This window comes from Genypterus blacodes, unplaced genomic scaffold, assembly GCF_046128005.1.
Source record: "Genypterus blacodes isolate CSIRO-AG114 ecotype Tasmania unplaced genomic scaffold, CSIRO-AGI_Gbla_v1 ptg000204l_1, whole genome shotgun sequence".
NCBI lineage: Eukaryota > Metazoa > Chordata > Actinopteri > Ophidiiformes > Ophidiidae > Genypterus > Genypterus blacodes.
Genome location: NW_027467003.1, coordinates 282441 through 303947, shown reverse-complemented (window position 1 = coordinate 303947; position 21507 = coordinate 282441). Strand labels below are relative to the sequence as shown.

The following is a 21507-nucleotide window of genomic DNA, read 5'->3' as shown; positions in this document are numbered from 1 at the left end:
AACAGGTGGCGCAACTCACCGTTCTCAAGTCTTCTCTAATCTTATTTATGCAAAACCGTGCCTGGAATGGTGAATCAAAGTCTCCACACCGATTGATGAGGACAAACTGCAAAGACGTGTTTACTAAAAAAACAAACACATGCATGTATGATATCCAGAGTCACAGGTTGATGACGTCAACCTCGTCCTGGATTTGAGCCTTTTGCTTGAGAAAGACTTGAACCCTCAATGCTGATAATGACACAATTGTGCATATGAAGTTTTTTATAATCATATTCATTTTATTATTCGCATTTTTTTTTTTTTTTTTTTACAATTTACATGCAAGAAATCAAGCATTACTCAAGCATTAAACACGAATGATTACACAACGCAGTTAATGTTTAATAGCATATAAATATAATATAGTTCCCTCTGAGTCCATGTTTCATACACGGACCAGTCAGCTTGTTAACAATGACAACACAAGGTGGCAGAAGAACAGAGATGAGCAGATTTGGGAAAGACCTTCTGTTCAGCACCATTGAGGGAATTTGATTGGCACACTGTAAAAAATGTCGCTTTATCACAAATCATCATCTGAAAATCCACTCTGTTTCCCCTCAGACGGAGTGAAATCCTCTGCTAATATCGCGTTTTTATCACCACGTTCTCAAAATCCGTGGTGGACTTGCTCTCATTTATAGCTGTAAAGCGATTGCAACACCTTCCTTCCTTGCTTCCACGCGTGGATCCCACATTCAGTCTAACCTGCGGGGCTTTGCAGTGTGCGCTCCGCCCCCTCGGCTGTCTCCGGCGCTGGGCTTTAAATAGCAGCTGTTTAAAAGCTCCGCTCCACTCTGTCCTCCGCTCAGCGCCTTCTCGTGTCCCCGCACATCCACGCACACTCCACGCATCTCTAACCCAAGCACCCGCATCCCCCCCAGCAATGTCGGCCGCCAGCACAGAGACCAGTGCGCCGCTGCCCACCGCCGGCGGCCGCGTCTTCTTCCAGCCCGCGGCCGTGGTAGGCTGCGCGGGCTCCGGCCCCATCACCGCGGACGACCCGGTCCAGAAGAGGCAAGGCAAAGTGACGGTCAAGTACGATAGGAAAGAGCTGCGGAAAAGACTGGTGCTGGAGGAATGGATCATCGAGCAGCTCAGCGACTTATACGACTGCGAGGTCAGTGCAGCACATTCTTATTCTCTCTGTATGTAACTAATGCGTGCATGGCACCGGAACTTCCAAAAACCCATTTGGGCTGAACTTCAGGGTGAGCAAAAGACTGTCAGGTGTACCGAATGTGGAAACACTGATCCGGAACACTCAGTCCTCATGCATTCAGGTATAGAGGCTCATTTACACCTAAACGCCCTTGAGTTGCGTCCCAATTACGGATCTGTTCGGTTTGCAGCCCGAACCGGATTCAGTAGAATCCCTGAGCCCGAACCTGCAGAAAAACATGCTCCCACCTTTATCCAAATGAGCCTAGATGTTCCGATCAATACCCTGCGCCTGTGATGTGTCTTTGTCTCCACAGATCAGATTGGTTAATAAGGTATAAAATGGATAATGGACCCCCCCTGACTTTGACATTATTGTCTCCTCTCCTGTCTTCCTTTGAGAGAGGGGCAAATGGCTGGGGGGAGGGGGAGTCAGAGAGGGGGGGGGGGGTTGTCTGTTCATTTCTGTGCATTTCGGTCTTAATCGAGCGAGCAGACGGTTTAATTGGTCGACATTGAGGCAGCAGGGATCGATGCCGCACATTCCACCTCACCGTTCTGCAGAGCAATAAGGACATTTGACACGTTTGAGCAGCATAATGTTGTCAGACCAGCGTCTCTGCTGCTCCGCAGAGGGACGCATCAATCACTGGAATTCATTTCTGTGTCGTTAGGGAGATTTCCCTGACCTTTAAACCGCTTTCTGCCCCTTTAGAGGACCTTTCTCCACACTGACAACTCAATTACTTTGCCCACCGCTCACAAGATGCATTCTTTAACATTTAGAGAAGGGTGAGGGGTTGTGTGTGTGTGTGTTTGTATGTGAGAGAGAGATGGGATTGCAGAAACAGAACAGATTCTATAGGTGACTATGATTGTGCGTACGTGTGTGTGTGCCGGTGCCACTCACAGTGTGCTGCCACAGCCAAGTAGGGGGGAGGGGAAGAGAGGAAAGAAGGGCAGTGGGTTAAAGAAGGATGTGATGATGCTGTGACTCTCCTCACCAGCCAATCACCTCCTTTGGCTCTGACCCCCTTCCTTCTTGCACAAACCCATACATCAGCATACACACACATGCACACACACACTTGCATTACACTATGCCTGTGTCAGACTCAACCAATCAGAGAAAAAGGCGATGCCAGCATGCATCCACATGTGCACACACACATACACACACACACACACACATAACGACAACGTGCCGCTGCGTTTCGTTTAAATCATGCATGTGATCATCCTCACCGTGTCGGACTGTATTACAGATGTTCCAGGCAGTGTGAGCGCAATAGCAGGAGGGGGAAACATCTGAGCAAATCACAGCAGGACCCACGGCACCAAAGTGTTTCTGTGTGTCTTCATGGAAGTCGTTCCACCGCTCAAAGATTTATTTTTCTCATAACTATGCAAATGTTTCTCACTCAGACTGCAAGCAAATACACTATCCAAACTGTGAGCGTGTGCACATGTGTGTTACTGTATGTGCAGTCTGAGCTGAGCTGTAAGATGGAGGTGGTTTATCTTTCGAGCATTGATGTCATGATGTCACAAACTAACATGTGTGAGTGTGTTTGTCATTACCGCTCAGGCTGTAGTGCAAAGCTCATGTGACACAAACCTGATTCTATCATCTGTTAAGTAGTCTTTTTAAAGCCAGCCCAACCCTCAGCTGGTGTTTTTATGGCTGTGGTCTGTGTTTCCTCTCTTTAAAGCTCTACTGTCGTTCGCACAGAGCTGTAGCCTGTCTGACAGCGAGCCAGTTTGCATTTCAAAGGCAGCTGTGAGCTCTCGCCCGTCGTCAAGCAGGTGTGCGCCATCCACAAGTCGCGGGTCGTTTTGATGTGTGGCGTTGACAACTTGTCCCGTCTCATCTGTGTATTCATTTACCTCAGGCGACAAATACAAGTTTCCCTTTGAGGGTTTTGAATTAACCCTGTGATTTGTTCAACGCAGATACATATTTATATAAATAGTCAAATGCATTCTGTGTTAAATCACAAGATGCAGTTTCCTTCTTAGTATTATCATCGAGTGGAGCCAAGTGTATTTATATAAACATCACAGGTCCCCAGGTCAGCTGGAGCTCTGTAATACAGGACAAGGAACTCTCCATTAAGCATGTAAGCAAAAATGGGAAAGAAACCTCAGGAGGGAGAAATCTGCTCCCCAGAGGGGACAAAGTGTGAAACAGGAGCCGCGTGTGTGAAGCAGGCAAATTACAAAGAGTCACACAATACACATGAGCGAAAACACATCTTAAGGCGACGCTGAACAGAATTTCATGGTTTTTACGTCATTTACAAACAAACTAGGGCACCGACTTTTTTGTAGTTGTTGTTGTTGCATTCCGTTTATATTTAGTTTTCACTTACTACGTCCTTGAGGCCTCTGAGTGGATCCACATGACCTGATCCAAGGAAACCACTGATAAGCCTGTAAAAAGCTCATCTACATGAAGTTACAGCAGTTTAGTTGGATACTGATCTGTTCACCATAGCCTCAGAAAGGGTTTGAACCCAAATCATCTGCATGGTTTCACAGCGTGTTATCCTACAGCAACTTAATCTCAAAATCATAAACGCCATTAGGCAGTTTTACAAACTACTTCCACTTTTCTCTCTCTCCAATTGTTAGTTTGGAGAATAGGGATTAGGGAAGGCTTTCACGGACATGGCAGGGTGGAAGATATACAGGGTGGTAAACTGAGGCAAACAAGGCGATGTTACATGTTGATGTTGATAAGAAAGCAGATTCAAAATGCTGAGTTGGGTCCACGCTTAATGCGCTTTTGAAAAGTGCATTAAGTGCCATTAAAGCAAATATTGAAACTGTAAAAGTGGGCCTCACCCTCCTTCTGCGTCTATCACACGCCAAGACAATAAACGCAGGATAATCCCCTCGCCGCCGCTGTTATTGCTTAAACATTGGCCAGCCTGGTAACGCTGAGGCTGCTGGGATACTGGAGTTAGCAGGAGGTGTTGACTCGTGGTAGAACAATAAGGAAGCTGGCGGGATTTCAGCCGTTTTGGGGGGTGCGGGGGGCAGGGTGGGGGGTGTGTGTAGTTAGCTAATGAATCCCCTACATCATGCTTTTGACACATTTTCACTCTGCAGTAGCTTTGAGGCTCTTTCATCGTGGCGTCTGTCTGTGGGAGGTGAGGATGGACGGACGGCGGCAAGGCGTCGTTTAGACGGGGTGGACCTTTTTTTTTTATTGGTGTAGTGTTTTGGCGACGGGACCGTAAAAGGGGAAGTCGCACCTCTGTGTTCAGACGCTAGACAGACGGAGGTGTGTGTGTGTGTGTGTGTGTGTGTGTGTGTGTGTGTGTGTGTGTGTGTGTGTGTGTGTGTGTGTGTGTGTGTGTGTGTGTGTGTGTGTTACAGATGGAGGGAGAGATGGAGGGAGAGACTGCTGATTTGGCTTAAAGGTCAGGGTCTGTATTGGTTTCATGATAAAACCTGATACTGGGGTCGAGAACATCATGGCGCGCATATGTGTGTGTGTGTGCGCGCGCCCTGGTACTGAAGCTAAAGAAAGGGTTAATTCAGCATAATGTGTTTCTCTCTCTCGTTCTCTCTCTGACACCTTTGCAGACTGGGCTCTTTGGAAAAATGCTGCATGTGTGAGACATAACGCTGCGTTTTACCAGGTCACTTAATGCATCGCAGCTCGAAAATATTATTGAATCAAATGAAATCTCTCTCTCTCTCTCTCTCTCTCTCTCTCTCTCTCTCTCTCTCTCTCTCTCTCTCTCTCTCTCTCTCTCTCTCTCTGAGCCATAGCGCTATAGGGTAGCAGAAGGGGAGTTCAGTGAGCGATGGATTCTGCTCTGTCTGTTCTCCAGGGACAGGTTGCCTCTGTTCATTCTGCTGTTCAAAGGACAAAAGCATAGAGAACAGTGTGGAGGGGAGAGAGACGCAGAGAAACAGAGCTAGAGAGAGAGAGAGACACAGGCACACCATATATAGGAATGCCTCTTTGTCTTTCATCGTTCTCCAACAAACCTGAGAGGGAGATTGGCTCAGACCGGTGTGGTTGCTACGGTGATGCTTAACTTCCAGTTTAGGGGATTAAAAGCTGCGATGTGTCAGGAGTGATGATGTGTGTGTCTGTCTGTCTGTCTGTCTGTCTGTCTGTCTGTCTGAAAGCAGCGCCGCACAATCAAGGGAGGCCGGGGCAGATTAGGCAGATCTGTCTTTCTGTGTGTGTGTGTGTGTATGTGTGTGTGAGGGAGAGTAATAGAGAGACAGAGATTGATAGAGTGGTAAATCTGTTGTCGGCTAGCAGACTCTGCAGTGTGTGTGTGTGTTTGCTGTGTGTGTTTTTGGGGGGACAGGACACGTGCAGAGAGAGAAACTGTAATGTCCTACATCTCCACAGCTACAGTAAGCGTCAATAGAGCACCAATCAATGGAGGTTATTCATCTGTACAAGCGCACACGCTGCCGGCACATACTGCTCTGCCCTAAGGCCGGTGTGTGTGTTTGTGTCTTTGTGCGTGTGTGTGTGTGGAGAGGGGAGAATTGTTGAGATGAGGCTTTCTTGTGTCGTGCGGCAGATACGGGCTGACAGGCAGTCTGGGGTACTTCCCGGGAATGGACGGTATGTTTGTACAGTATGCGCGGTCAAGCTGCATGACATGTGACACACACACACACACACACACACACACACACACACACACACACACTTAAACACACATAGGAAATAGGAGACACTCGCACACAGGCATATGAGCATCTTCTTATAGATAATAGTCAGTCTATCAGGCTCCTGTGGGTTATCGCCATGATAAGGAGGCCTTTTAGTATTAACACTGGACCCTCTCTCTTCCCCCTTCACTCTCTCCCGCTGCCCCCCACCCACACACACACACACACCCTGCTTCTCCAATGACCTTGTCAATATTTTCCCTCTCTCCTTGCTGGCTTTTGTTTTGCGTCTCCTCTTGCTGGGAACAGGATCAGCCCTCGTATCACGTAAACCTCTCAGGGTAGCACAGAGGAATTCAAGCCGTATCACTAGCAATCCTCAATACAGCGGGTATAGGAATAGCATGAGGGACACACAGCCTGGTGATGGGAAACATACACACACACACACACATATAGACACACAAACAGAGATGTGGTTTTGTCATGCAGGTTGCTGTCGCCGTGTAAACGACCTCTGTTAGTGCGTTTATCCCCTCTTGTCACTTGATGGACGTAATTCATCGGCTGATCAGTTGGACGCGTCTCACTGTGACTGATGACAGGAAGTGGGCCTAACTTGATTACCTCATTATTTCAAAATGGGGTATCATGATCAGCCACTGTTATTTCAACCGTTACAGCCACTGACACATCTACCCGCTGGGAAATTACAGCCGATCAATCGCGCGTTTGTTTTAAGGAGCGACTCTGATGTGTTTATGGATCTGCAGGCGGAAGGTAATTTCTTCCTTTTGTTTTGGGAGGCAGGCGGTTATCCAACTGCCATTTAAATTGCAACAGACGGAAATAGATGTTTGCCTGGTGAGGAGGAATGTGTGTGTCCCTGTGTGTGTCCCTGGGTTGGTGTGTGTGTTAGTCGGTATTGAGCGTGTTGACACATTTCATATCGCACCTGCATCATGCACGTTAAACTGCTGCCACACAAATCAGAGGTGCTGACAAGGAGGCGTTTTAGAGCAGCTGTTCAAACGGATTTAAACAGAGGCACACACACACACGTACACACACGTACTGGGTGTCAAATACCCAGCCAGAGGGAAAGATGGTCTTTCTCCCATCCTGTTGTCCGCCTTGACCCTTCCTCTCCCACTGTTCTGACCCACTGGGACACCCGCTCGGATTTCATCCTCTCCTCCTCTCTCCTCCAGCATATTATTCCTCTCTGTTCCTTCCTTCTGTAAGCCAATGCCCCTATCGCATATAAGTACAACGCAGAACACAGTAATGAGACGTATGTCGGCCCCAAATGCAATCAATATCTAATCAGCACCGTCGGCTCTACATGCAGGAAACTCATCTAATCCTCCGGCGAGCCCCTCTGCCGTTGCAGTGTGCTGTTATTTTGTGTTAATTCTCTCACAGTGGCTCTAGATTTTCTCTGCTTGACCCTGGGGAGACGCATCCGGCCTATCTGCTGCACCGAGGAGAGAGAGAGACAGAGCGAAGGAGCGAGAGAAATGACTGCAGGATATTAAGATGAGTTACAGGACTCGCAAATAAAGCCTGTAAAGCCTGAAGACGCGGCGGCTGCATGGTCTTAAAACATCAAGATGTGTTGACGTATGTTTTTCATTTGAGCGCTTTTCTCATAGTCGTTTCTCAACCTGGAACAAACAGTCCAGGAGTGTGTTTTCAATGTTTTTTTTCCCCCACCAATGTTCATAAAACTAAAGAGATAAATTGTCTGGAAGACAGACCAGCGGTAAAGTGCAAAACCAGCAAAGGAGAAAAAGGCCCAGAGACGGTGAAAGGGAGAGACTTTTCACAGCCACACACTGACTTTCTTGTCTCTGTGTGACATCTCTCATCCCAAGACGATGCTGCTAATCACTGGGTTCATTGTCAACAGACCTCTGCCATTTATAAACTGGCTGTGTACAAACACTGACGCACTCATTCACGTCTGTGCGTGTGTTTGGGGGGTGTGAGGGAGACGAGGGAGGAAGAGATGAGGGAAAGAGGGAGAGATTTGTTGTTTTGACTTTCAAAGTCAGTGGGTGTGGGCCTTTGGGTCCTTAGTGGACTTGTTTGTCTACTTTGGCATGTGCAGACAGATACGTTAGTGACTCAACTGTACTTCATGCAACAGTTTTGGGAAGTTGTGGGTTGGTGCAGTGGCAAATGTTGCACATACAAACTAAATACCAGGAAATACCTATGATTGTACACACTACAGATTTTGCTTCTCACTCTCCAGATCAGAAATCTATGTATGTCAGATATTTGTCAGTTTATTCCACATACTGGGTAGAAGGACATCCGGGATCTGAATCAACAGTTGCTTTACAGTACCTTTTTGCCAAGCTAAGTGTGCTCTCTGCTGGACACACTACTGAAATGCAGTCAAACTGTTCTGCATTGATCTCTAATAAGTGTTGGGCAAGAAGTCCGATCAGCTCGTCTACAGGAATCCAGAGTGACAAAGTTGGCTCGGGCAGTTGAGGTGCTATTAATGGAACTGTGAATGTAAGTCTTCACGAAAACGTAAGAATAAGCCATCATAATTTACTCAAAAATAAAATCTATGCAAATTCCAAAACATAAGGTATGACCCTCTCAGTCCTATGTCAAAGGAAACCCTGATACTGTTTGTCTTTCCAATTGTTTCTAATGGTGCCGCTCTAAATCTACAAAATCCATCACTATCTGCACTAACTAGCTGATAGTTTGGCTGATTGGCTGGCTGACTGCTCCTGACCCCGCTGCTATTGACGTCTTCAGCCCAGTTTGGCCGGAAGCTTTGCTTTACACTGAGGGAAAGTTCACGGTGGGCCACAGCCATCAATATGCAGGCCTCAGGGAAGATACTCTCTATGTGTTAAACACAGGAAGAGGACTCACAAACACCTGAATCACAAATGGGTGAAACAGAATCACATAAAGCACTTTTCAACAATAATAACACAATGATACTTAATAATTTAGCCGGAATTAAATATGGTATAGAGCTCATGAGGACTTAGGACCCGAAACCCAATGTTTAAGACTTGAGACTTGACCTGATATTACTGGTACGTGTCAATGCAAAGTTCTAAATGGTCTGGTGTAACCTTGCTGGAGACAAAAATGCAGTATGCAGGAACATTTTTCACTGAAATCTTCCTTTTAAGCATGAACAGCTCTCCTCTCTGATGTAAAATGTCCTGTGGAGCGTACAGCTGAATCAGCGCCGTACCAGAGCTTTTGCTGCGGCAGCTCACTTCGCCCGGGGAAGTCGCATCATCCGCGCTGCTTGGTTTCAGCAAAGTGCCTCGCTGAAGGGGGCAGGTGCTCAAAGGCTGCTGGGAGGGGGAGGAGGAGGAGGAGGAGGAGGAGGAGGAGGAAGAGGAGGAGGAGGAGGAGGAGGAGGAGGAGGAGTGGTGGTGGTGGTGGTGGTGGTGGTGAAGACTCTTTCCTACCGTTCCACATCATTGTTGCTGCTCTGAGTACTTTGCAAATGCAGCAAACTAGATTTCCAAGATCTTAACCTTCAGACAGAGCAGACTTCATGGTGTTGTACAGTATGTCAGACTTTGTAGCTCCAGACGTTCTCCAGACTTCCGGACAAACTCTCTCTCTCCATTTCCTTATCATTTCCTGTCTTTCTCTCATGCTCTGTAGTTTGTCTTTGTCCTCTCGCTCACCTAGATCCTTCAATCATTCTCTCTCTTTCTCTCTCTCTCTTTCTCTCACATACACTCTATCTCAAAGACACTTTCCCTGTCTCCTAAGATGACTACATCCCACATGATGATCGCTAAGAGAGAAAGAGAGAAAGAAAGAGAGAGAGAGAAAGCTGAGCTGTGAGGTTTCTTCTCTTCCTCTCTGCCTCATCATCACTGTGACCCACTTACCTGTGTATTCCCCAATCTCCGTTATTTCCAGCATTTTATGCATTTTCTAAGCACACCTCTCGTACACACACACACCTGCCTACACACTCTACTGTTCTTTCTCCTGTTCCCTTTCTTCCTGCCTTTGCATCTCTCACCTCTCTGTCTCTATCTGTCCCTTGTTCACTCCGTTTTCTCTCCATTCTTAATCAGCGAAAGCTACAAACAAGCATTACTAACTAGCACTGGAACTAGCTGCTCCAACCTAGCATTAGCCTTAGCATTGCCAAAGGGACAAGGCATCAACATTAGCATCCCGAAAGACATGGTCTCATTCACAATGTCACATTTCACAGTTAGAAATGCGCAATTGAACTTGTACTATGTTGCTAGCTGCCGTTGGTGACGTAGCAGCGCAGTTGCTAGGCTAGCACAGAGAAACGGCAGTCTGTAACCTCAGTTCTGTGCTATCGCTTACATATAGAACAGAGGTTACAGAGGAGTAGGAGTTATTGTCTATCAGTTTGAAATTGAATCAGTCTTTGCTTTATGTGTGTCTGTGTCTGTGTGCGTGTGTGTTCGTGTTCCATATTGGGACACAGTAAGCTTGAATATACCATTACAGGAGGTAGAAACTGAATGTTCCAGTGCTCTTTGCACAAATTGGGACAAAGCAACACACACACACACACACACACACACACACACACACACACACACACACACACACACTCACCCTCTTGTGTGCACACACACATGCACTTGATGCCACTGAAACTGTGGATGGAGCAGCCTGCTAACACACAGGGTTTTAAGTATCTTCACCTGGTTATCAGAGCAAAACTTGCTTGTCTTGCTAACAGCCCACTAACTAAATTGCCTTTAAGAAAGGGGGGTAAAAATAATGGCTTGACTGCTAAAATAACATGTAGTAAAGTTTAGCAACAGCGTAAATCTGTGTTGGCTTCAGATTTCATCTTATGAACATTTAGAAATGATTCAACGTCATCCTGTAATTCAGACAGCTATTGTGTCAAACAAAAGCTAGCGGGCGGCTAAACAGTCATTAATGAATCAATAACACCACTTTGCACTAATATGCGGCTATATTTAGGAATAAACCGATGGAACATAATTACATGTCTGGCCTTAGAAAGCAATTATCTCCTCAGGTCGTCTCTGCTGCTGTTATGTAAGTGGAAATTCTTGTTCACACGAGTTTGAAAAGGTGTAACGGTGAATCATGCGGCCCACTGAAGCGTTTTCCGGGTGACACGGCGTTTGACTCTTTGTGGCGAGTGTTTGAACAGAGTCTGTGCTGAGTCAACGTGTCAGGCTGTTCACGTTGGTTTGGATTCGCCTCATCGCAGAGGGAAACCAGACTGAAAACACTGCGGGCTGTTTTCATGCCTGCCCAAAACAAGCCTGACACACATGTCTACAGACACTTTGGTCCACAACAAACACACAGATGCCCTCATGTTCTCTCTTTCCCTTCCTTCCGTTCAATGCCGAGCCAAAATAAAGCTGCTTTCATAACATTCGTCCTATTCAAAACTTATCCTCCTCAACCTTTACACAGACGATATACTATTTTCCATTTTCATATATTAAAGGATTATATCTATACACCAATGCTGTAAACAATTACAGTAATACTACAAAACTCAAGTTACATTAGTCTGCTTGGGCTTCATATTATGTAATTTTTACATTATAATTGAATGTGCAATTAGGACACTGGACCTCACACTCCTATACTATATAGTCCAGGATGGATGTACTCAGCCTGTATTCTATTCAGCCTGTCTCCTGTGTTCAGCACTAGTGTGTTTCTGTGTGTGTGTGTGTGTCTGTTCTTGTCACTGTTCTTGTCTCTCTCCTGGCATTGTGTGCTGTCGCTCTGTCACCTCCACTGCTGTCTAGATGGAAAATTACTTCCCCCAGTGTAACTATTTTAGGCTCTCAATCAGCAGTTGGACGACAACAAGTTGTGTGTGCATCTGCCCGTCGAGCGTGTGACTGTGACATTGTGCGTGGTAAATCACGCTCCACTCCCTGTAAAAGCTACACAGAGACACACAAAGCCCTGTGGTGAGCTTTCTCTCTGGAATATTGATGGTGGCAAAATGTCGGCCTGTGCGTGTTTGTGTGTGTGTGTGTTTGTGGCTAGAGTGTGTGCGTTTCACGTTTGCTGGAGGTCGTGCCTCAAACACAGCCTGTGCTTGCCTTAGTCATCACCAATTACTGCGGGAGCGGGTGATGGACTACTGGCTGACAAGTGGAAGTCAGGAGCAAACACACACACATGCACGCACACACACATGCACAGTCAAAATTAGTAACTTGCTGACATCTGATAGATAACCTTCCACGGTGTAGGTCAGTGTGTTATATTGACTCTCCTGATGGAAGCCTCACTGTCAGTCATTCTAATTCCCTTTCTCATCACCATTATTAGGTTACAGCTCTCTACTCTATAAGCAGACCAGTAGGCCAAGCAGGAGGACACCCATTACTGTTGTTTTATGCCTGTGTGTGTGTGTGTGTGTGTGTGTGTGTGTGTGTGTGTGTGTGTGCTCTCTAGATTCTGCTATAACAAATTCATCTTTCCGCAAAATTAATAAAGTTATTTTTGATTTACAGGCTCATTCTTTGCGGAAATTGTGTGCGACATCGCGACCTCAAGTCAAATATGTCAAATCATAAGAATGTTTGGCCTGACCATGAGGGAAATGCTCCAGCTATTTGTTTATCTGTCTAAGGAATTTTCAGGAAACTAACTAACTAGGTCACTGTTTTTGGAATCATTTTGGAGGCATTTTCCATTAGCTTCAGTCCGCTCATTAGGCCTCTGAATGAACTTTCATGAAACCACAGAGCACAATCAATGGAACACAACCAAAAGCCTCTAAAGCTGTCTCATAGCGACTCCTGCAATCCTTCTTACACACTTCCCAGCTTCTACAGTGTCGCTGGATAATGTGAGGTATCTGAGAGAATGTTGCGGACATACGATAGAGGACACATTTAGTTTTTTATTGTGGTGTGCATAACTTCTATCCTAACTATCTTTAGCTGTTGAAAAAATACCACATAGTTCCAATAGTGTCCCTTTGAAACTGAGATCACCAGGCAGACGGATGTGGTAAATTAACAGCAAATGCCTCCAAAAATGTCATAAAGATGTCAGTGACCTACTTCAGCTGTACATTCAAGACATCAAGACAATCTGTAAATCTGTTACAAGTGAAAATCTGAATGTAAAAATGTTGCCATCTCTCAAACAGGCTTTGATACCTTCTGCTACATTCCCTCGTTTCTTTGTCTTTCTCCCCTTTTCTTAACAAAGAGGTTCAGACCGAGACCTGCTGGCTAATAAAGGGATCAGAGGTCACACGCTTGTCTGTGAAGGGACCGAGATGCTTAATATGCAAAATGTGTAAACGTTTCTTCCTGAAGAGTGCCGGCGACTCAAGTAGCCTTTTGTGCGAATGTGTGTCAAGTGTGTGTGCGAGCTGGGTGTGAGTTTTGAAGTGGAAATGCTGCTATTGTTCCGGTGTCACATATTCTTCAGCGTTCATTTGATGGATATGTAAAACCTGATCCAAATGATCAAACACAATCCGTGCTGTTAAACATACTGGTCAGATGTATGGCACCTTGCACTTTGTCTGTTATTCAGCAATGTACTGTAACTGATAAAAGGTTTCATTTGGAGCGGATTCCATATTCTGCGCACATCAACCCACCCACACAACATTGATATCACAGTGACTGAGCTTTTAATGCTGAGAATCCTCTCCTCTGCCTGCCTCCTGTGATGGATAGAACTAAATACCAGTGCAAGCTCAAGGCTAAAACACTCAAACGCACACAGAAGGGTCTTTGAGCTACACACACACACACACACACACACACACATATAGAGTCCTGGTTAATGGCAGCGAGCGATCAACCCGTACAGCTTTATTAGTTATTTTATTCAGTAGTTATCATCTATGTGGCGACATTTTGCCATCTTGTATGGATGTTGTAATCAATGCAGCTGCTGATGAAGTCACCGTCAGCTGTACGTGTGGTTCTAATTCCCCTGAGGGAAGAGTTTGGGCGATCCGTCATGTAGCGGTCGGGTTGGGCGGGGTTGACCGAGCTCGCCTGCCCGTAAGATCCCACTGTGCCAACCCTATGGTGAAATACACCAACGTCAGACCCAGGCAGACCTTTTGAAGTGGCGACAAACAGAATACAGCATCGAACCACGGAGCCGCTATGCAGCCCGGCCCCCCCCCCCCCCCCGCCAGGCCCGGCTCAGCACAATGACATTTCCATTTGATGCCTGATCCTCTCAGGCTAATAGAATGCATGTATGGAGCTCAGACAACATAGAAACAGTGAATACGGGCTTGAATTTATGATGCAGGGGTAAATTAGATTACAGAACAGAATGGAGTGTTGGCAAGCGAAAGCCAGAGAGACATAATTCTAAAAGGGGAAAACATGACAATAATTCCAGTGTTGTGCCCTACTCTCTGTTCCGCACACTAACCTGGAGTGTGTGTTTGTGTTGCAGGAGGAGGAGATGCCAGAGGTGGAAATAGACATCGACGACCTGCTGGAGGTCACCAGCGACGACGATCGAGCCATCAAACTGCAGGTAGCCATTTCCTACTTAAATAAGCGATGTCTGGCTCCATTCAGTCGTCTGGTTATACAGTAGATATATGACAATGTTCCACAATTAACTCCAGATTCTTCGGCATTCATTCATATCTCAGCATTCCATGTCTGAGATGGAAGCATGCTGGTGTGTTCAGGCTCCTGTCAGTGTAGAAAAATGTCTTTTCTCATTTACAACTGAATAAATCCAAGTCTGTGATGACACCTGAACGTGGCTCTTACTCACTCTCTCCCGTCTTTCTGTCTCCCCTTCAGGAATCATTAATAGACTGCTATAAACCAACAGAGGTGAGTGTGTTTGGTGTGTCTTTACTATCTACACACACACGCAGTAAAGTGATCAGACTCAGTAACTCAGCGGTTGTGAGTAGATAGACGCGACCGGCGCCCTTGTGCATCCTTCAATTTGCAGCATGTGCGCTTGTGTGTGTGGTTTGTTTATGTCCTCAAGCCACAGACACACACACACAAATACACAACACCATCTTGTCATGTAAGGATTTGCATTAAAAGGTGTGTGTGTATTCGCTTGTGGTGTGTTTGGGTGAAGTGGGGTTAAGCCATTTCAGTAAGTACAGACAGAAATCCCTTCCTTTGCGGACACTCCCATCTGTCATCTCTGTGTGTGTGCGTGTGTTTTGTGTATGTGTGTGTGTGTGTGTGTGGCCCAATGGCATTAGGTCAGTCTGTGACTACTGCCACAAGGTCGCTGACACCATGAGCTAAGAAAGACAAGTGGACGGTCAATCAAGTTGACAGTCAGGGATATTTGTCTCACACACACACACACACACACACACACACACACACACACACACACACACACACTCGCTGTGGAGAGCCAAGGTGAACGGCAATGGAGGAGGGATGAAGCAACAAAAGAGGGGGATAAAAGAGAGAGTGGCGAGGGAGGAAGAGAGATATGTAGGGGATATTCCAGAAGGAACGGAACGTAGCAAGGGAAAAAGAACCAATTACAAAGAGATATAAAAAGAGGGATTGGAGGGGAGGGTGGGCAGTAATTAGGTCATGAGATGTGTCACTCACACTGATATAATGACAGAGTGCTCATGGACTTCTGCACACCATCTTATTAGCTGAAGATGAGGGTCTTTGTCTTCCCCTCACTTTTGCCCTTTTTATCCAGTGTTCCCTCCTCTTCTTTAAAGGCCGATGCCACCAGATGCACAGTTTGTCACCCACTTTGTATCTATTTTAAGTGTTGTTGCACACATGTGGCACGTAGAAAGTTTTAAATCGACAGCTGCACCATTCCAACTTCCTAAGAATCACAGAAGCCAATCAACACAATGCCTCCGATTTATTACATCTTGGCATTACATCATTTAGTACGATATTTCTTATCAAAAATGTAATGTTCTGCCAGTCTGTGTGACAGCAGAAGAGCACAAACAAGACATTTGTAAAGGGAAAATAGAAAATGAGTTACAGGAAGAGATGGGAATACAATTGCTCACAAGGAATGTACTTAAGCTGCAGTCACACTAGGCTCGTGTGTGTGTGTGTGTGTGTGTGTCTTTCTAACCTAGCCTCTCTTCTTCTTCTTTGCAGGACTTTGTTCGTGAGTTGCTGGGCAGGATAAGGGGAATGAGGAAGCTCAGCGCACCGACCAAGAAGGGCCTATAATGGCTGACGTGCCGCCAAGCCGCCGAGCCGCCAAGCCGCTAAGCCGCCAATCAGCCATAACGCCGCATCATCTCAGCCCCACTTACTCTACCTGCACAACTTGATCCAAAACCACAATAGCATTAGTAAATATCCCTTGAATCGCAATTATGTACCGTAAAACTCATCCCGTACGGCACCGCTCATCATTTCGGAGGTTTCACTGAGTGATGCGGTTTCTGTTATCGTATCGTCGCTCTCGACAGGTAAACTTGTTTAAAGTCTCAAAGGAGCTGCGGTGCAACGTTCTACCACCTTATTTCATGTTTCAAAGCCTTTTTTTTAGCTGACCCTGTAAACCCAAACAGCCATACAAACGCCAACAAAGTGCGCAGAGGGTACGAAATCTTTAGCATTTAGCACATTTATGCTTCCCATTCCCATTTCCCTTTTTTTTAACTGAGGTGTTTTGCTGTTTTGACACTGTACGTCGCCATTTACTGTTAATGTAACTGAAATGTGGTCTTCAGCAGTCTTTGTCCTCCTTCATAGCCCCAAAGCCTCTTGGCTCAGTACTTGCAGCTCTGTGGCTTCATTTTGATGAAGTTTAGTCAAATATATTCCGGTTTTGTCCTTTTGTGGCGTCGCCATTTTGCAAAAACAAACAAACGTATAAAGACTTCAGCCAGTGTTTCTCCACATGGAGGCATGATGGGTGCTGCAGTTCTCCACGTGAGACTACAGCACCTGAATGATTGGCAGCCGCTCACCCGTCACGTTCTGCTATTACACACATCTCTGAGTTGTTGAGGTTGCGAGCACAAAACCCAAACCTAAACATCGTAGCTGTTTCGTTCTCCTGCGCTTGACTTAACACTCTGCTAGCTCGCCTCTCCAACAATGGCTGGTGTTGCCTTCAAGGACACTCAGAATCAGGTCACAGTTTCCTCAGCACTGAACCTTAACTACTGAGGGCGTGTGAACACCTGAGCACCACTTGAACCTTTGACACGTAAAGGGATCGAGTCATTCTGACAAGTTGTGTAAGGCAAAGAGTGCCAAACCAGAGTATTACACCCTGTAAATGTTCATACGTGACGGAGTGTGAAGCAGCGTTTTTCCTGTAATAGTTTTTTTTTCAGATGGGAAAAAGAACTCAAACGGTTTCTTGTTCACGTTTCCATGTTGCAGAAAATAATTTGTAACTGCATAATCGCAGGTTTAAGAGGAGGGATTTTGTTATTTATTGTCGATGTTACTCTTTTGTGCACCACACACACATACACACACCAACACACACGCACACACACCTGTAAGCTCTGGTACAATCACGTCTCTGTGTATGGGGTTTGGTCCGGTTCCATTTAGTTGAATCTATAGCGGAATGCGACCTAAACCTGCCATGTAAAATACAAACTGTACCCGCAGCTGCCAAAGACAAAAGCAGGGCAATGTTTGATTTAACGCAACACTTGCAAAGCACTGGTCTCGCATGCTAACAACAGAAAAAAACACTGATAAAGAGTATAGATATGATGAACTTATAATCAAGCAAAAAAAAACTTTTTTGACTTAGCTACCATGTACGACTTTGTAGAACCTTTATGTTGAAAACGACGTGACTGTCACGTTGGAGAGAATCCAGGAAATCTTAATAATGGTGCTGTTTGATGTTCTTCCCAGATTTTGGTTGTGTAAAGGCGTTTTCACTGTCAAACGACACCAGAGATGAGTGTGTTTGTTAAAAAATAAGAAAGAAAAATGAATCTGTCCTCGTCGCTGCAGATATTTCTGGGTGCAGACAGTCTGAATTGGCTTCTTACTCTTTCTTACTGCAATGGTTTCATTTGTTTATAAAGTCGATGTGTTTTCTGGATCGGTGAGGTGGGAGGAAACGTTGGCGAAGTCAGAGTGGAAGCCATTATAGGCGACTCGCACGCACCCAAGATCTGCTGGCATTCGTGTCTAGGAACTCCGTGGGATTTTTCTCTGTTGAGAGACAGTTCAGGGGCAATAGGCTGATATATTTTATAATTTATGAGTACGTGGAGAGTCTTTTGGAAGTGTCCATATTAGAAAGCTTTTTGTTTGCATGTATTTTTAAAATGGCATGTGGAAGGGGAACATTTTTGTTGGCCCAAAGCTTTTTATTTCTCAAAAACAAACACTTTCCTTTTTATACCTTTTATCATTATTATTATTAGGACTAAAATATTCTGTTTTTCAGCTGCAGTTTTGTTGTTGTTTTTTCTGTACATCCACAGCGAGCATTCTCGTTTTTTTTAAAAATGTAATGTGTTGTGTGGTCTTGTTTTGTTTTGCTGATAATAAAATGCAAAATGACTCTGTACTGTTTAAACAGATGTTTGTGTGTGTGTGTGTGTGTGTGTGTGTGCGAGTGTGTTTTATTCATCAGTCTAGAAGAGGTAATGGACAGGAAGGGAATGTGCATCTTTGTCCCTCATTTAGACTGAGGGAGACATCTATGTGGGTTTTGATTATTGCATTTTGAGATGTGTGTGAGATGTGTGCATCAGTGTGTGTGTGTGTGTGAGTGAGTGTCTGGTGATGTTCACATTAGCGCCGGATGGTTGCCAGTTTGCTCCCTCTCAGAGCCACAGTGTAGTTCCCTGGCACAATCCTAGTTTACACTGTCTGTTTCTGTAAAAGGTTCATCGGGCTATGACATTATTGCTCAGCGTACGCATGAGTAGCCACAATCTATAGCATGTCTGGGCCCCATATGGACTCTATAACCTACTGGCCTACTGTACATTGTTAGTAAGTAAAGCAGTCAAGACCATTTCAAGGCAGCCAGAATGAATTCTCACAATGAAAAGTAATGATACAGAGATCAGTGATGGAACATCTCGGTCTCTCTGTAAATCAAAGCTCATGTTCAGTTCATGTGGAGGAATACGGTTCAGTTTAAAATGGAAAGTAAAGCCGAGACACACTCAGCGAGAATGCCACAGCTTTGAATCCTGAATGTGGTTTGATTCCTGAACAGCCCTGTGGATTTCACTGCAGTGAAGTGCAAACATGGCGTGGCTGCATGTTGGGAGGAAGAGCCGCAAAGTGGTGCCAGTGAGCGAGCGGTGCAACAAGGCTGTGCCTTTAAATTCCATGACCCACTTTCCACAGCTGGGGCTGGCTGGCAGCGAGCACTCGTGCACCACGCTTTGAATAATTGGGACTGCGAGGTGAATGTGAGGAGAATAGTTAAGGACAGGAGCCCCCCCTCCCGGCCCCCCGCCCATCCCTCCGTCGGCTGGATACACACCAGCGAATCTCACACCAACACAGAACTCACATCACTGTCACAGGCATGACGTGCTGGAATATGTGTGAACATGGATGAATGAATGAATGAAAATCAAAAGAGATGGAGCTTTGTGATCTCTGTCAGTGAATACAACAGCAGCATGAGAGAGAGTGTATTCTTAAGTGAAATAGCCTCAGAGACTCAAATGTATATTTTATTTATTCCCCTCCCCCTTTCATTTTTGCCGCTCTCTCTTCATCTTTCCTCGCTCCATCCCCCACTCTCTTCCATTACATCCTCAACCCCGTTCCCTCGTTCCCCTTCTCCCCAGTGCATTCTGAGATCCATCATGCCAATACTTGGAGACATGGAGAGAGAGCGGGAAAGATGGAGAGCAGATCGGGGACAGTGAGAGAGAGAGAGAGAGAGATGACAGCAGGGTAAAGAGAGGGACGAGCGATGGGGCGACGCCGGCAGCATCTCTCCCTCTGAGGCTCTTTCTCGCTGATAGAACTCAACACTGAGACGACGAAACCGTGAGACAAATGCCGGGCGACACATGGTGGCTGAGCTGCTCCATCATTCAAGTGACAGGCAATTCAGCCACACAGCACCTCCTATTACGCCCCACAGACAGAAGGGGAGAGAGAGAGAGAGAGAGAGAGAAAGCTTAGGATGAATGTTCACTCCTGCCGCCTTGGCGACATGGTGCTGTGACCTGACCTGCTGCATTGTGGTTAAAAAAAAGGACACGTCTCTGTATTGTCTCTGGGAGTAAAAGTAGGAAAAGAGGGTAAAAGGCTTCAGATTAAGTCAATTCCTGTCAGATTATGCGTTATGAATACTATATCATATTCATGCATATATTACATCTATGTGCAAATATATCTGTCAAGGTTACAAAACTGCAACCCTCAAGAAAGTCTGAATAACAAGCAACTACCTTCTATCTTGACTTTATAAATCCTACAGTACGTGCACGTGTTCCAGTTACATAGCAGCAGTGTGTGTGTGTGTGTGTGTGTGTGTGTGTGTGTGTGTGTGTGTGTGTGTGTGTGTGTATGTGTGTGTGTGTGTGTCCTGGGAATGGCAGCTCTTTCATTTCCCCACACTCCATTCAATTTTCTAGCACTCCTGCCATAAATAAAAGACATAAACTCTCACCCTCTATGCATGAAAAGCTGTGGTGCGTTCAAGAACACACTGACTTTGTAGCCAACATTGATCCTCAATAACTTCTTTTACTACTACTATGGGGGACACAACAGTTCCTTATTCCAACTACTGTCATTACTGTTTGTAGGTTGTGAGTCGGCATAATGCACAAGCACTATAGGTTTATACTAATTAACCCTGGATAAACGTAAACATATGTGGATGCACAGCAGCCATCCAACTAAAATGTGCATGTAATTCCTTTATGTTCATTTGACCCTAAACCTCCCTGGATATCTGTCAGCAAACACACTCCTGTGATAAACGCAGAGGCAATATTGTGATGACTAGACCAGGGATTAACTGCAGGGATTTAGAATTAATAGCACTATTTACTTTCAGTAGGTCACCGCAAACCCCATATGTCTGTGAGCTGTGTTTGCAAAGGACCGAAATGTGTTTTTTTTAGGGGCTTTGTTTCCTTTGTGGCGATTGGCCCTATCCAGACGGAAGAAGGAATGCGATTGGTCAGCTATAAAAGGTCTCAGATACACAGATACACAGGGAAGGTCTCTTTGGGTGACACAAGGGGAGAGTGGAGGGGAGGGGAGGGGAACTGTCTGTCTGCAGGGGGGTTACTTCAGATCATTGTCCGTGATGATGCCGTCTGCCTCCAGATGACACGGAAATAATGAAATAGTTTATTATTACTATTAAACCAACAGCTACAGCAGGAATGCTATCACTCTTTTTTAGATTTGGTGTTCTAATTTGATAATAATGACAGAAAGGGCAATGTGGGGACACAGTGGGGTGATCCTGGGCTCTGATTCGCCGGCTGCCGTTGTGCTATGAATACGATCAAGGAATAAACAACGAGGTCTCGGTGGTCAAAGCGATGACACGGGCGTCGTTGCGTTGCTATGGAGAGACAGGCAGTCAAGTCAGTGTTGTGCTGCTTGAGAGGGAATCTGAGGATAAGGAGAGAGAGACACACACAGACAGAGAGAGAGGGCGAGAGACAGAGAGGAGTAAAGGGAGTGTTAGAGG

The 21507-nt window shown here is 45.6% G+C and overlaps 1 protein-coding gene across 1 annotated transcript; it reads left to right on the top strand.

The window, feature by feature from the left end:
- Positions 1 to 848: 848 nt before the first annotated feature.
- Positions 849 to 16706, top strand: ppp1r14c (protein phosphatase 1, regulatory (inhibitor) subunit 14C). The gene is made up of 4 exons (XM_076169463.1): positions 849 to 1162; positions 14305 to 14388; positions 14667 to 14699; positions 15984 to 16706. Exons 1-4 carry the CDS (start codon positions 929 to 931, stop codon positions 16056 to 16058), a joined length of 426 nt encoding a protein of 141 aa, XP_076025578.1. The 5' UTR covers positions 849 to 928; the 3' UTR covers positions 16059 to 16706.
- The last annotated feature ends 4801 nt before the right edge of the window (positions 16707 to 21507 follow it).

What these genes read in the sequence shown, in the direction of transcription:
- ppp1r14c (XM_076169463.1), top strand. Translation starts at nt 929, where the DNA reads ATGTCGGCCGCCAGCACAGAGACCAGTGCGCCGCTGCCCACCGCCGGC. An exon ending in GCGACTTATACGACTGCGAG is followed by an intron (nt 1,163 to 14,304) that starts GTCAGTGCAGCA and finishes TTTGTGTTGCAG; the next exon opens with GAGGAGGAGATGCCAGAGGT. An exon ending in ATCGAGCCATCAAACTGCAG is followed by an intron (nt 14,389 to 14,666) that starts GTAGCCATTTCC and finishes TCTCCCCTTCAG; the next exon opens with GAATCATTAATAGACTGCTA.